Below are 16,659 nucleotides of genomic sequence, written 5' to 3'. Positions count from 1 at the left end.
AGAAAGAGAGTCAATGTTGGAGCTTGAAGTTTGTGATATTGCATTATCTCATGACAACAGTAAGTTTGTGAACTTGTCAAACAGAGCATCTACATCCTCCAAAAAGAATTCGAGGTTGGAGGTTGAAGAAGAGGTTGATATGTTATCATCATTTTGTCGACACAAGGAAAAAGTACTGTTGTCTGCTAGTTGGGCAGTTAGTACTACACATGTAAGACAGAAATTTTGAAGGTGGAATTGTTGAATTTCGTAATGCATTGTCAAAGTTTTCTATTAAGTGTGGATTTGAGTTCATATTTGTTAAGAATGATAAAGTTCGTGTTATCGCACAATGTTTGTTTAGAGAAACAAAAGGTTATATGTGGAATGTTCATGGTAGAGTGGAGGATGCTAATGTGTTCTTTTATATAAGGAAGCTGAACAATGTCCACACATGTGGTGCTGAAGTACATACGATGAATCATTCTCGTATGAGTTCTAATTTAGTTGTTGATTTGATTGTTGAAGGTGTTTTTGATAATCCATTGACACGTCCAGTTCATGTTGTTCGGCATTTTAAGTTGGGATATGGGCTGAGAGTTAGTTATCGTCAAGCTTGATTGGGTTTAGAGAAAGAAAAAGGTGATATTTTTTTAGACTACTTAATGTCATTTGACCAGTTAAGATGATATGTGGATGTTGCAATCCAGGGAGTTACATTGAGTTTGAGTGTGATGATGATACTAAACGGTTTAAGAGATTATTTGTTGCTTTTCATGGTTCCATTAGTGGATTTGATTATTGTCGACCTCTCTTATTCCTTGATGGCACATTTTTGAAGGGAAGATTTAGAGGAAATTTACTTATTGCTACAGGAAAAGATGGAAATCAAGGTACACAAGAAATCTGTTTTCTCTGTTCTGAAATTAAGAAAGTTCTTAGTTTAGAAATATGATTAAATGTTTTAAATTTTATATAATATTGTTGTTGTATATGCATTTTTTATTTTTTTCAGTTATTCATTTTAGTGTATGATATTTTGAATGTTAAAGTGTCACCATTTTCTAACAATAATAGAATTTTCTCATTTTTTCTGTTTTGTACATGCAGGGTTCTTTCCTGTTTGTTTTGCAGTTGTTGGCTTAAAGAATCAAGACAACTGGCATTGGTTTTTGGAGCATTTGAGTACAATTGTTTCACCAGAACGAAATATTACATTCGTGTCAGATCGTAACTTTGGATTAGTTGAAGTTTTGCCAAAAGTTTTCCCAATGGCTTTCCATGCTTATTATTTATATCATTTGAAAATGAACTTGAGGCATCATTTGCGTGGTATGTTTCATGGATTGAAATAAAAGATGATCACTCTGTTTGGGAAATGTGCATATGCTCCAACTGAAGAAGCATTTCATCAATGTTTGGTTGAGTTAAAGACTAAAGGTGGGTCAAGAGTTGAAAAGTTTTTACATGAGATACCATATAATCATTAGAGTAATGCATATTTTCGAAAGCAACGCTTTGGAGAGATGTGGTCAAATGTAGCTAAATCTTTCAATTCGTGGATACGATAGGAATGCCACTTGCCTATCACAAAGTTGATTGATAGTGTAAGAATTAGGTTGATGAGGAAAATTGCCAAGAGAAGAGAACTTGTTAATAAATGGAATGGTGTGATATGCCCCCAAATGGAGTCCAAGTTGCATGATGCTTTTAATACTTCGAGGCCATGGATTGTTAGTTCATCTGGGAATGATGTCTATAAGGCGCATTCACATCCATCTGTTTCAGTTGACATTAGTAGACGAATATGTTCTTGTGGCGAGTGGCAGTTGAAAGGGTTTCCATGTGCACATGCAGTTGGTGCTATACAAAAGAGTGGACATGATTTGAGTTTATTTGTTGATCAATACTTCTATGTTCAAATTTATCGAGAGTCCTATTCTTTTCTCATATATCCTATTCCTTCAATTTGGAAACCAGATTGTAATGTTGATGGTGATAGTGATGTTGTTCTTCCTCCTTTGTCTAAGAAGCAACCAGGAAGGCCAAATAAAAAGACGATTCGTTCCAATGGTGAGAAAGTAAGGCAAATTTCTTGTGGTAGATGTGAGAAGGTTGGCAATCACAATGGAGGCTTTGTGATTTTGTGTAGCTACTTTGTGATTGTAAAAATTTCGTATTCATAAAGTAGCAGTTTGTACTGTTGAGAGTTGAGTAATAATCTTCTATGTTTTGAATAAAGTGACATTGAATTGAAAGTAAAAATACTCTTACTTTCGAATTTTAATTTTGAAATTGTTTGTGATAATATTGTTTTGTTGGCTTTGTGTTTGTTTTTAATGTGAATTATTTGTTTGGTTGGCTTTTGTAAATAAACTTGACTGTTGAATGTTTGTTTTTGAAGGTTATGTGAATACTGTATAAAAAGTGAACATATTCTCAGTTTAAGTTTGTAGTTCAAAATAGCTGATTTTGTAATAATAGTGTAAGGTTCTTGTTATGAATTGGAACTAGTTGTAAATGTGATCAGTTGAATGAATGTAAATTAATATTCTAAATAAATATGATCAATGCTCTATGTTTTGAATAAAGTAACAGCGGACTGAAAGTGAAAATATTCTTTGTTTTGAATTTTAGTTTTTCAAATTGTGATAATATTGTGAGGTAGCAAATAAATTGTTGTCATAATATTGTTGTTTTGAAAATTGAGTGAACATTTTATAAAACTGAAAATATTCTCAGTTTTAAGTTTTTAATTTCAAAATAAGTGATTGTGATAATATTGTGAGGCAACAAAACACTGCATAAAAACTGAAAATATAACCAAAAATATCAACAAAGCACTAATTTTGATACAGTAAAGTCTTGTGTCCACTATTTTTACTTGTAACACTGTTTTCACTTTTCCGATATAGTAGTGTGAGGAACAGGATAATAGAAACTGAAAATATGGACAAAAACATTAAGAAAGCCCTGGTGTATATATCTTTGAGAGTATGACAAACTATTCCATTACACATCATAGAAATTGTAACATGTTTGTGAGGCAATATGCTTGCAACTATCAACAGAAACATTAGTCATTGTATCAGAGTGTGACAAAAAAGAGTTCATTGGGTTACAGATCAAAAAAGATTTCATTGAATGTTACAATCTTGACTCTGATTGATCTTTGTGGATCACTGAGGAACTCATGTACTATGTCTGCTCTTAATCTTGTGGATATGTCTGGTGGTAATGTGTTTGGAATTGGTTGATGCCTTATGTATTGTCTTATGATTTAACAAACAATAATTCCACAGTCAGCCTTGTAGAAATCATTTTTCACACAATTAGGGGAAAATTTTTTTTGAAAAAGATATTAAAATTTGTTAATTAGAATAAACATAACATACATCATTGTTTCTTGTTGAGGGTTGTCTTTGACTGATTCAATCTTCACATCACAATTCCATGCTTTTTCTGCTTGACAAGGTGTATCCTTCATGTATTCATTGATGATTTTTTGCTGTAAAAAAAATCAATATAAAGTATGTAATGATTTACATCTGATTATTGTAATGGTAATCTGAAATTGTTCTTACCAGTTGATATGCAACGTTGTAGTACTTGTCCTTTCCTTTTCTTGGTCTCAAAGAGTTAAAATGTTTCCAAGTCCCCAAGTGTTTGTGGATAACAAGTAATGTCCAATGATTTGAATTGTGGATGGGGATATGGATGTATCTACATGTGAGGGATTCTTGCAAAGTATTTTTCAAAATCTTTTTCCTTTTTTCTGAAGTTTTCTTCTTCGACATTGGCTGTTTTTTTACAAAAAATATGAGAATATTCACAATAATGGTACAAAACTCAATATTCAAATCTCGATCAAAAGCAACAAAGCATGATTAACTACAATTTGTCACTCAAATTGTTTTGAAATCTGAGTATATTCCCAGCAATGATACCAAAATCAAAATTTGAGAACATTCACAGCAATGATAACAAACACAAAAAATCAACTTTGAAACCAAAATCGAAAGGAAGATAAAGTATAGAATTGACAAATGCACATTTATTCATTACCCAATATAGACTTGACAGTATGAAAGATTTGCCATTGTGCTCTGCTCCATCACCAGAATTTTGTGCTTGTGGTTCTCTTTCAAGAATCTCAGCATATGCATCAATTGTCTGTCAAATTAGAACACAAAAGTGATATTAATGAATTAATGAGAAGTTTTTCAGTGTTAAAATATTACAAATTTTATACGTACACAACTGGATATGTCGGTCCCTTTTACCAAGCTCTTGATATCATTAATAAACACACAATCGTCATATCTTGCGCTAAACCATATACAAGCACTACAAAACAATAAAAAAAATGTGTTAATAATTAAATCAGTTTCATTTCATATTTTGTACTACATGAAAAATTGCAAGATTTATGTAAGATTATACCTTGATTCTGTCTGCTTTTCTTTCCAAAGAATTTGTAGTTTATATTTATCTTCAGGAGGTAGCAATTGAGCCACAGCATACTTGTTAGAAATTGTCCCATCTTTGTGTTTCTTCTCTTTCTCAACTTTAACTTTCTTGCCTCCATACTCATAATCTGATATCTCAGTAGTCTTCCTTACTTTAGTTTTGATCTTTTTAATCATGGAATTCTGCAGATTTGTTTGTCTTGATTCTGTTAGATCATTGGCTTTTATTGCACAAACTTGTTGGGTTAAGTCATGGACCTCTTCCTCCACTAACTGATTCTACAACTGAGAATTTTGACAATCTTTCGCATTTGTATTTGTCTCACAATATTTTATTGTAAAAGATTGTTGTGTTATCTCATGGACCTCTTTCTGATGAAGCTCTTTGTCCACCACTTCAGAATTTTCATGGACCACTTTCTACAGCACTTGAGAATTTTCATCTCTTATTGTATGACCTTCATTCTTTGTATCTATCCCAGAATGCTTTCCTCCACAAACTTCTTGGGTGATCTCATGGACTTCTTTTTCAACCAATTGGTTATGCAATCGAGAATTTTCATCTTTCAATTGTTGTATTTGTGCTGGGAGTAGCCTGTTATCCTCTTCAAGTTTATTTATGTAGTTGGTCTTCACTGTGTTGTCAAGTTGCAAATTGTTGTTCGCAGTTTGAAGTTTCTCAAGTGTTTGTTGACGAATGTGTTCTTCTCCCTCAAGTGCATCATTGATCATAATGTTGCAGAAGCCATCAAAGTCTTCATTTGCTATCTTTTGTTCTTGGTGGCATTCTTCAGTATCTTGACCATCTTCTTCTTCTTCTTCTTCTTATTATTATTATTATTATTATTATTATTATTATTATTATTATTATTATTATTATTATTATTATTATTATTATTCAGCATCTTCTTCTTCTTCTTCTTCAGTATTTTCAGGATTTTCTTTTTCTTGTTGTTGTTCTTCTTCTTCAGCATCTTCTTCTCCAGTATCTTTTTGTTCTTCGTCTTCAATATTTTCAACATATTCTTTTTCTACTTCAGCATCTTTTTCTTCTTCTTCTTCTTCTTCTTCTTCTTCTTCTTTTTCTTCTTCAATGTCATCAAGTTCTTCATCACTTTTCCCACTCAATTGAGCACTACTTACTATAGCTCGACTTTTTCGCGCCCTCCCTTTCGAAGAGCTTGAATTGGTCCTACAGTTCGAACTCTTATCACGGTTCTGAATCTAATCTCACAAATTGCAATGTGAGACTAATAATCACCAAAGAGTCCAATCCGGCAAATCATTTTGAAAAATCAGATTTTGAATCAAATAATGCCAAAACTGAACTGTTTTGCCAGATTACAGAGTCGCCACCTAAATATTTTATTTTTGAGAAATTTAGGAAACCCCGACTCGTGCCAAAGGCCACGTGTCCGTCATCACCAAAGTTGCCTCGGCTCGGGAACTTGGGTACAAGAGGGGAAGGTCTTGAAATGAGCACCCCTGCTCACCCGATCAAAGGATCGGCCTCTACTAACCATGATATGTTGTTTTATAAACATATGTGTTCTTATTCCTGTTATAAGCTAACTTTACTATGTGGCACACACTAGCAAGTATAGACTAGAATCGCAAGAATTAGAATATTTCAACTCATGTTTGTTTTTGAAAAATGATTTGAATTTGCCACCCTCAAGTGGGTTAAAACGCAGATTTTCCACCTCAAGTGGGCTTAAAACATGATTTGCCACTTCGCAAAGTGGGCTTGAAACTCACATTCGTCAAATTGTTCCAATTCAAACAATAAGCCTCCATCCACAGGCATTCATGCAGTTTAGCAAATAAGCAAATAGCCTCATGGCAAGCATGCGAAACATGGCAACACTTACACACATGCAAGTATGCTAAAGCATAAAATTCACTGAGTACTCCAAGCCAAAACAAAAACTAGTTAGAAACAATGAATGATCCTAACTATGCAAGATGGCTAATGCAACACATGCAATAATGCGACTAAATTGGCTCGGCTACCTAATCATGGAATTCGCAACACTTTGATAGCATGCTTTGAAATACGTATTAAAATAAGTATTGAAATTGACAATGCAGTTTGTATAATGCGTCGAGCCTCGGTGCATGCAAGACAAATGAATGGATGCAAACATGCAAGCATAAGGTATGCTAATTGAAACATGTCCCTAATCTAACCATCGAAAGCGGGTAAATAAAAGGGGGAAAGAAGTGGGGTTGGAAGACATGCATGCACACACACACGCATGCTTATTACAACATTACGCCCTCGCGAATGAGGGTCCGAATGAATAAGCTAAGCTACACTAAGCTAAGCTAATTATTACAAAACGAATTAATTAACTATTCTAGCTAACTAATTATTACAACACAATTGAATAACTAGCTACGCTAAGCTAATTAAAATATTACAAAACGAATTGAATGATTAGCTATGCTAACTAACAGGTAAAGCAATTTAAACGACCTCGAGGGACGAGGGATGCATGCATGCTCGGTTGCTTCCTCCCGAAAATGCTCTTGCCTTGCCATCGGATACCTCTGTTTGCACTCATTTGATCTTAGAAAATTGCACCAACTTCTAGATTGCCTCTGCTCCAACACAGGAACACATTTGCACAAAAATTCATTGGTGGCCGGTCGGCTACAAAAAGTGGCTATCGGCCACCTAAACTGGCCGGTCGACTACTGCAAGTGGTTGGTCGACCACCCCATTTTCTGGACTTCTGCTTTTGCTACAACAGGGAGCAACAGAGGCAAAACAAATTATTTTCAAGGAATGTGTGTACTACTACACTCCTTATCATTTCCCAAGCTCAAAGGAGTGTAGCTCTTGGCTCTCAAGCCATCAACCAAGCATTTTCAATGCATGATGGCTAGAAAACCAAGCTTGCACAAAGTCAATGAATGCACAATTAAGACCAAAAACAACCACCACCCTATCATGCATGATCAAGGATGACCGCGACTAAGAAAAAGTGGCACGTTTCATCACGTTAAGTATGAAACGTCCCATTTTTCCTGTGTTTGGATTAACATCAGATCCTGTAATAACCCTCATCACTGCTTACCGATAAACATTGATTACCGTCAAACTGAACTGACTGACTGAAAACTGGAACTGAATTGACTGAGTATGTGTGTTAATATGTATTCTATCTGTTTGATTGTTTACTTGATCTGTTCACGTTTTATGTTTGAACTGCTAATTGAAGGCCTTATCGGTGGCCGAACCAGGAATTGATTGATGTTTTATGATCCTCATAATTAATGTGGTTTTATGGTGTATTTGTCTGAAAACTTGATTAGGTATGATTAAATTAGATTAAATATTGATCAATTGCTTAAGTTGGCCCTATTTACTAAACTAACCCTTAGTGACCCACTCAATACAATATATTTGAGCCTCATTAGACACGTAGGCAACATTTTGTTCAGCCATTTCCTTGCTCTTGCCGACTTGAGAGGGAGAGAAAGCTTGAGTTCTTCACAATTTGCTTAGAAACTTGAAGAATTTGTAGGAGATTTGCATAGTTGAGCTTCCTTGCCTTGAATACTAGACTTAGGTAAGAGAATTTAACCTTCTATTACTGTATTTGAACTCATTCATGCTTAGTTTTTGAGCCTCTAGTGATTTGAGCCTTGAATTGGTCCATATATGTTGAATTGGAGCATAGCTCATGCATGCATGCCTTTATTTTGAAGTTTTGAAGTTATCTATCATCAAATTGTACATGCATGCCCATATTTTTACAAAAGACCATGAACTCATCATGTTTTTGAAAGATTTGGCTCACTGGAGCATGAAATTGAAGCTTTGAATTGGTTTGAATTCATGCATGTCTCCATACTCTCCTTGTTCATGAAAATTGGTTGAAATTGAGTTGAATTAAACACCCTTGGGCTTTGATTTCTCAAATTGAGCTTTGAATCATGTTTTACTATGAGTTTATAAGAGTTTTCCAGGAAATTCAGCCCAGGAGGATCGGTTTTGATGCATTTGAACCTGGTTTTGGCTTGGAGGTGCAATATGGAATTCCCAGATTTTGCACTTCCGCTCGAGCGGGGATAGTGACGCTCGAGCGTGGAATCCAAGCATCCAGTATTTCTCTACACTGTTTTACAGTCCGCTCGAGCTTAGGATTGGGCGCTCGAGCGGAGGCATGTGTCTCACGATCGAGCGGGCGTCGAGCGCCCGTCGAGCGGAGATTTCACCCATCCAGTACTTTTACAGTACGCTCAAGCGGGAGAGTTGACGCTCGAGCGTGTACCTTTGTTGCATGTCCGCTCGAGCGGGTAAACCTACGCTCGAGCGGGACTCTGTTTTTCTAAAACTTCTGAAACTGCTTTTGCGTACATCTTTGCATCCTCATCCCATTCTAGGCATTCTTAGGCCTAGTTTAAGGCATCTTACTGAGGATATAGATGTAGAACACACCGAGGCATTGGGGGTTAAGTTACTATCTTTCCCAGCTGTGTAGCTTAGTGTGTTCAATCTGTTAACTGTGTAGGGTTGGCGACTGGGGAGGCACGCTCTAGCTTACTGTAACCCAGAACTCTGTGAGTAACGATTGTGTAAAGATATGTTCACAAATGATTATCTTCTGAACAACTGAACTATATTGTTTTCTGAACTGATACTGTTAACTGAATGAATGTATGTCCTATATTCTGAACTGTATTGTGGCATCCTTAGCACCTACTGTTTACTGTTACTGTGACAGAAATCTCTATCGGTTCCCTTATTGGAACCACTACTGTTTACTGACTGATGGCCATCATTACTGTTCGGTCTTTTAAGGCCTACTGCTTACTGTACTGTTATACTAATGGGTGTACCACATATGACTGTACTGACTGAACAACTGAAATACTGTTTAATTGAACTGTTTTCATACTGTAAGGACATTCATTCTTAACCTCTTTACGCATTATGTTATTCACTGGGCTTTAGCTCACTGCTCATATATATATGTAGGTGTTCAGGCACCAGACCGCGGCTAGGAGCGTCAGAGTTACTCCAGTTTTGTCAAGCCAGCCTATGTGCCTCACTGCGAGGTTCCGAGCCTATCGTGTTAAGGCTTAGGGGTGTTTTACAATTCCCCCTTCTGTACTGTCTTACTGTTTTGTAATAAATAAATGGATTGTCTAGACTGCATGTTACTGTACTGTTGTGTAAGGGATGAAGTCCCTAGTCTGAATGATTGTAAATATTGTGCATACTGTTCTGCATTGTCTACGCACAAATGTATGAAAAGTCTTTTTGCATATAGACTGTCATAGCTCATTGGACATTGTTCATGTACTGTTTTGGCTTCCGCCAGGCCCTATACTCTGTTTTACTATTCTACTGTTCTGTAGGCCTTCGGTAATCTCGGATTACTGGCCGGTTACGGTGCTAAACCCATAGGGCTGGGTTTGGGTCGTGACAGATCCAAACAAATGCAATGCAACACAACATGCTTATCTTGCTCAAGTTTTGCTTTGTTCATTTTGTTTACACATTTTAGATTACCGATTAGTCCTTTAACCGATTAAGTCCAAAGTGAGAGTCCTCTAATTGGAAAGAGGGCTTAAACCACAAGTACCTTGAGCATGAAAGAGGCCTCATGCTGTTGGTTAGTAGAAACCCTAAAGAGAGGATTAAAACCATTAGGCATGAAAGTCTCAATTCCACACTCAAGCCAACAAGGGGCTCAACGCCACTTTGAAAACAAAGTAAAAAGTGAAGAATAAAGGAAGGTTACAGACTTTTCAATGCTGATATGTCATGGGGCTCAACGCCACTTTGAAAACAAAGTAAAAAGTGAAGAATAAAGGAAGGTTACAGACTTTTCAATGCTGATATGTCATGCAAAAAGACACTAAATCATGCAAGCAACACATGCAACACATGCTTAAAAACCTAAAGCATCAAACTAGTGAAGATCACAACACTATAAGCATGCAACACAAAGCTCACTTGACCAAACTAGCTCTAGACAGAGTTAAAACATGCCAAAACAGTGGCTAAAACATGCTGAGATTGAGGCACAAAAGGCTAGAAAAACATGCTCACATGTTAGCTTGCAAACAAGACTCAAAACACAACTCTCAAAAGCAATGAAAGAGTGAAATAAGTGAGAGTGTGACAGAGCTATATACACTGAAATCATATGTAAAATGATGCTATAATATACAAGCCACTCAAACACTTCATGCTTAAAGCCTCAAAACAATGAGCTAGTGAAGACCATTGCACTATAGCCATACAATACAAGCCTCGAAGGACTTAACCAATCCAAAACAGAGTTAAAGTAGGCCAAAATAGTAGCTAAAACAACTTGAAGTTAAGCTAACACAAGCTACAAAAATAGGCTAAATCATTAAGCATGCTAGACTAATAAGCACAATTGCACTACAAGTACAAAAAGCAAGCAACAAATGCTCCAACCAACCCAAAAAAGAGTTGAAACATGCCAAAATAGAGCCTAAAACATGCTTGAACTAAGCTAACACAAGCTACAAAATCAAGCTAATATGTGAAGCTAACTAGGCATGGAAGCAAGACACAAGGAGGGGAGGCTAACCCCTCCATTTTTTAGCTTCAAAACATACTTTTTACCACTAAAATAACTTTGAATTTCAATGGTTTAAAGGTCCAAAAAGTTTGATTTAAAGGTGGAAAGAAATGGCACAGAAGGCTTCACAAGCCAAAGAACAAAAAGAGGGGACAACCCCCTAACTCACCAAGACCTAAACCACCATCTTGAAACCTTAAAAATAGAGTTTTTTATGGTTGAAAAACCAAGTCAAAACAGTGTAAAAAGATAGCCAAGCAATTGATTAAAACAAAGCTTAAATGAGGTAAGCCTTATACCTTTGAAGCACAGCACTAAACAGCCACAATTTTGAGCTAAAACCAGCCTTAGGAGCTCAAACCAAGCCTCAAAGAACCTCAGCTCCAAGATCAAGATGTTTGGATAAGGGTCTTAGTGCAAAAGTGTAGAGAATTCTCACTTTCAAGCATAAAACAAGAAGAGAGAGAGAGAGAGAGAGAGAGAGAGAGAGAGAGAGAGAGAGAGAATTCTAAAGAGAGAGGGAAAAAATTGCTCCAAATTGTGTAACCTCTCAAAATGGGGGAGAGCCCTCCCCCCTATATAGAAAATCAAGCCAAAGGCTTGCATTCATCCCTCCATACACGTGTATAGAGATGAGCATCAGTGAACAATAGCTGGCACAACTGGCAAATAAATATCTGAAAAAGGAGAAAAATGATCGGCCATCAATGTAGCCGATCGGCCACCACTGGTGGTCGACAGGCACAAGTCATGGCCGACAGGCTAGGGGGTTGGCCGACAGGTCACCCTCTCCTCCAGAAGTGAAGCAACAAGCTTTTGACCCACAACCAAGCACAAAACAGACAAGATTAGAGGCTCTAAGACAAGGCACTCAGCCGAGACCTTCAGGGACTCAAAATGAACACGAGCGAGCACAATCATCAGGTGTTCAAACAATGACGTCCAAGTCTTGAGGACGGTCAAAATGGGGTGTCTATAGTTGCCCCTCTTTAACAGAACTCGGAAGTCATGAAATGACGGGAGCGAATGTCAAAGCCCAGAGACGATCCATTTTTAACAAGGTCGAAGACTTAGACAAACAAGGAATCAAACAAAGAATGGTTGCGCCTGCAGGCTGCCTATGTATCCCTTTGCAAGGAATCAAACCAGCGTAGTTCTGGGGCAAGATGCAAATGACATGCATGATGCAAAAACATAACTTATGATCATGCAATGAGACTGTAACGAAACATCTAGATACAAATGTTATGCAAGGAAACGCTATAGCACACTCGTACATAAGCAAGTTAACATGAACCAAACCACATTTCTTGCAGAGAGGATGTAAGAAAATTATGCAAGCTTACTATGCAATCACGCATGAAAGAATAAAGAACAACACGACCCTCGGGCGCACCCGAGGCGGTAAACAAGATCCTAACGCGTGGCACACACGAGGAGCGAGATAGTGTGAACCTAGGGACACATCCTAAGGTTCCGAACCACAAAGAACAGTGATAACATATGAAACACATCCAACTATTATGCAACCGAAACAAAAGGCGATATAGGCATTGGAATCCGTACAGATGCATTTAACCAAAGCGTCCTAACGCGCCACGTGCGAGAGGGAAAAGAGAGCAGTGCAAACACTGGAGGGTGGTATAAACATCAGAGCACGTTCCAATGTTTCTAACCAATACAAAGAGGTATATACGTCGGGAGACGGTCCAAACACTTCTAACCGAAGAGTGGTATAAACATCAGGTACACGACCCAATGTTTCTAACCAACAAAAGAGGTATAAGCGTCAGGCACACGATCCAAACGCTTCTAACCAGAGAATGGCATAAACATCGGGTACACGACCCAATGTTTCTAACCAACAAGAGGGGTATAAGCGTCGGGTACACGGTCCAAACGCTTTTAACCAAAGGAGGTGGTATAAACATCGGGCACATGACCCAATGTTTCTAACCAACAAGGTGCGGTGTAAGCACCGGGCGTACCCAAATGCTTCTAACTAGAACAAGGTGTGGTGTAAGCATCGGGCGTACCCGAATGCTTCTAACCGAAACAAGGTGTTCAAAGCATAGGAATGATCTTACGTGGAGTTCCTTTGAATGAACCGTACATACAATATCGTCTGGTTACACTAGCTTTGAATGAATTGTACATACAATATCGTGCCTGCATAAGAAAGAAACTTAACAAATACAGCAAAATAGGAATGCATGTTCTATGCGAATGTGAGAAGTGCATATTCTATGCAAGCATGGGAAGTACATATTCTATGCAAAGGTGACAAATGCATGTTCCATGCTCGATTAACAAATGCATGCGCTATGCAGAAACACAAGAAGCATGCTCTATGCGAATAAGAGACAATGCAAGACCGGCATGTTCCATGCAATGACAAAAAAGCACGCGCTTTGTGCAATTACAAAAATGGTGCACGGTAAAAACAACTCAATCGTAACCTCTAACCTATCTCTCGGAGGAGTTACAAGAATTTAAAAGGATACACCTCGTTCGTGTTGAGTACCACACACTAAAAACACAGTTCGGAGCTTCTGCAGAGGCCACTTGAACTTAAAAATGTACTTCCCTTGCACTTTCTTGAGGGATCAAGGCACAAAACAATAGAACAACATCTAATGAGAGCACCAAAGGCCTGCCGGCCACCCATCGGCCACAAATGGTGGTCATTGGCCACAACTAGTGGCCGGTCGGCCACCGATGACAGATTTAGGGCATTTCTAGCATTTCACCATGGGTCTTTAAATATAGGGCTTCAAACCCTGTTTCCTCACTACCGAAAACCCAAAAACCCTTCTCCTCTTGCTCTAGACCATTTTATCCTTCCAATCCTCACTTTATACGCATTTTCAAACATCCCATGAACGTCCGATTCGCTAAAACCTCTTTGCACGCTCCGTTTTGAACCAATTAAAAAGTGATTTCGGTGCTTCCTTCTTGACTTGCATCACTCGGGGTTTGTTTCCCTCGAGTTACCCTTGATTTTAGTGCCCTCTTCCAAGCCCTGACCTTTTCTTCCATTTTTCCTCCATCAGAGTTGACTTTTTGTTGACTTTTGGCATTCCTACCCATTTTCCACATTTTTGACCATTTTCTCATCCTTCTTTGAGATGGCGAGTGACATCCCGCACGATGGAGCTCCTCCGAGGATGAAGATGGATCTAGAGTTCGAGCCATTGCCGCTCAGTATTCGACCGTTCGACCCAACGACGTACCATCCTGAGGTACACGTGCTACCGCCCGATAGCATCCGCTAGTTTAGGAGGTTCACGCAAGGTGCACCGGAGGACCTCCTGCTATGCGAGCCGGAGTCACATTTATCCCATGGCGCCTCCGAGGTATACACTTTTTCATTTTCCGTAATGTAGGTTGCATCTCTTGTATAGCTCATACTGTCTTTCATCTGTTCATCCCAAACACATTCTTGTGTCATATTTCTTATACTGCCTTGCATCTGCTTGTCTTGAACATACCCTTGCACTATATTTCTTACACTACCTTGCATCTGCTTGGCTTGAACATACCCTTGCATTGTATTTCTTACACTGTCTTGCATCTTCTTGTCCTATTTACAGGGGGATTCACGTGCCATTCGTGGATACGGGACCACCTCCGCAAGGGAGTGGTCTATGGAGCTTCCCGACGCCGTCCATCATATCATCGATGAGGCTGGCTTCAGCGCATTTTGTATGGGGCTCTCACATCTCATTGCGAGCCGACCTCTACTGGGAGCTTTAGTAGAGAGGTGGTAGGATACCACCGATTCCCTCCACTTCTCTACAGCAGGGGAGATGATGATGACTCCCTTTGACTTCTCTATGCTCACCGACATAGCGGTAAGGGGTCATCTGATTCTTTACGACACAAACATGGGCAAGTGGGAGGCTGCTCAGATCTACCTCCTGGGGATTCGCCCACCCATCTCCCGATCAGGAATGGTGCGATATGCATGGTTCGCTGATCATTTCAGAGGGACGACGCCGACGACCCGCAAGGAGACCGAGTACTACGCCTGTGGTTTCCTCATGTTTCTGTTTGGCACTACTCTGTTCGCCGACCAGGCGAACACTGTCGGGCTCTACCTCATGAGCACCTTGGTGGACTTGTCTCGTGTCCGATTCTACGACTAGGGCAGCGCAGCCTTGGCCACACTATACGGATACATGAGCTCCACCTCCCGCCGGAGCGGACATCTATTAGGAGGCTACTGGAGGGCTTAGGAGGTACATCCTACCCTTCTGCTTTACATTTCTGCTTCGTATTTCCCGTATACTACACACACCGTACACTGCACTACACGCAATCTGCTTTCTGCTTTACATTATCTGTACACTGCACACACTATCTGCCTTCTGCATTACATTCTTTGTACATTGCACACACTGTCTGCTTTCTTCTTTTCATTCTCTATACACTGCACACATTGTCAGCTTTCTGCATTTCATTATCTGTACACTGCACACATTGTCTGCTTTTTGCTTCATATTCTCTGTGTTCTGCACACATTGTCTGCTTTTTTTATTTTATTATCTGTACACTACACACACTGTCTGCTTTCTACTTTACATTCTCTATGTTCATCTAATATATACTCACTGTTATCCTTCCATCTTCTACAGCTATGGGTGTATGCCTATTTTACGAGGCTCGCCCCAGAACCAGAGGTGGAGATACCACCTATGGTGCCGTACTTGCACAGGTACGATTGGAGATGCCAGCGGGGGACCCGAGAGTCATTCTCATTTTTCCGTCAATTCTTCGATACCGTGACCGCAACAGAGGTAACTCAAACCTTACAGTCATGTCAGCTTTACTTCATATTACATATACAATGGCAACTAACAATCTGTATATTCACTATTTGTAGATCACCTGGCAGTCATGGACAGTGATGCTTGACGGGGTCAGAGATCAGTTTGTCGGCACTCTGGAGGCTTCTCGATTCCAGATCTTGCTCGAGGGCCCAGTCTGTCAGGCATGGTTCTTAGGGGAGTGAATTCCTACGATAAAGCCTCGGCTTGCTCAAGACGGTGGTTCCGATGCTGCCTCCCACTTATATGAGGACCACAGAGAGATACACCATGCAGGAGATGATTGATTTCACCAGAGGTTGGGACGCTGACTTCTTCAGACTTGAGGGCAATTACACTGCCTTCATCCAGACATACCTCATGCCTCCCCTAACTAGCGCCCGCAGAGGTGAGAGAGTTAGAGTTCCAGTTGCAAAAGGGAGAGCGGGAGGATCTAGGGCATCCCGGGCTCACAGCATGAGAGGTTCTTAGACGAGGCAGAGGGTAGGATGGCCAGAGCTGCCTACTACACTCACTTGCTAGCGACCCACAGGAGAGGCTTACCAGATTCCCATCGAGCCTGCACTAGGTGTTATTAGCTTGTCGAAGTTCAAGGCCCGACCCCGGTATATACTATACTTTACATTTTGCACATTCACTTCATTTCAGTTATGCTTTGTAGACTGCTGATCATCTCAACACATTTACAGGCATCCATAGAGTACACCGGGCAGGCTCTCAAGCTAGCGACTTCTCTGATGGGAATGGTTCAGACAAGCATGAACCTACTCAGTCTCTACAGGATTCCAGTAAGTTTCCTTCAGTTTGCAC

At 39.3% G+C, this 16,659-nt stretch overlaps 1 protein-coding gene across 1 annotated transcript; it reads left to right on the top strand.

Annotated features, from left to right (window-relative positions):
• The first annotated feature begins 664 nt into the window (after window positions 1-664).
• Window positions 665-3,236, top strand: LOC145800012 (uncharacterized). Its single transcript, XM_082889668.1, has 4 exons — window positions 665-872; window positions 1,090-1,241; window positions 1,551-2,144; window positions 3,072-3,236. Exons 1-4 carry the CDS (start codon window positions 665-667, stop codon window positions 3,234-3,236), a joined length of 1,119 nt encoding a protein of 372 aa, XP_082745794.1.
• The last annotated feature ends 13,423 nt before the right edge of the window (window positions 3,237-16,659 follow it).

Source organism: Camellia sinensis, chromosome 9, assembly GCF_055761805.1.
Source record: "Camellia sinensis isolate YWXY chromosome 9, ASM5576180v1, whole genome shotgun sequence".
In the NCBI taxonomy this organism is placed as follows: domain Eukaryota; kingdom Viridiplantae; phylum Streptophyta; class Magnoliopsida; order Ericales; family Theaceae; genus Camellia; species Camellia sinensis.
Note: the sequence above shows the minus strand (reverse complement) of the source record. Positions and strands in the feature narration are given on the sequence as shown.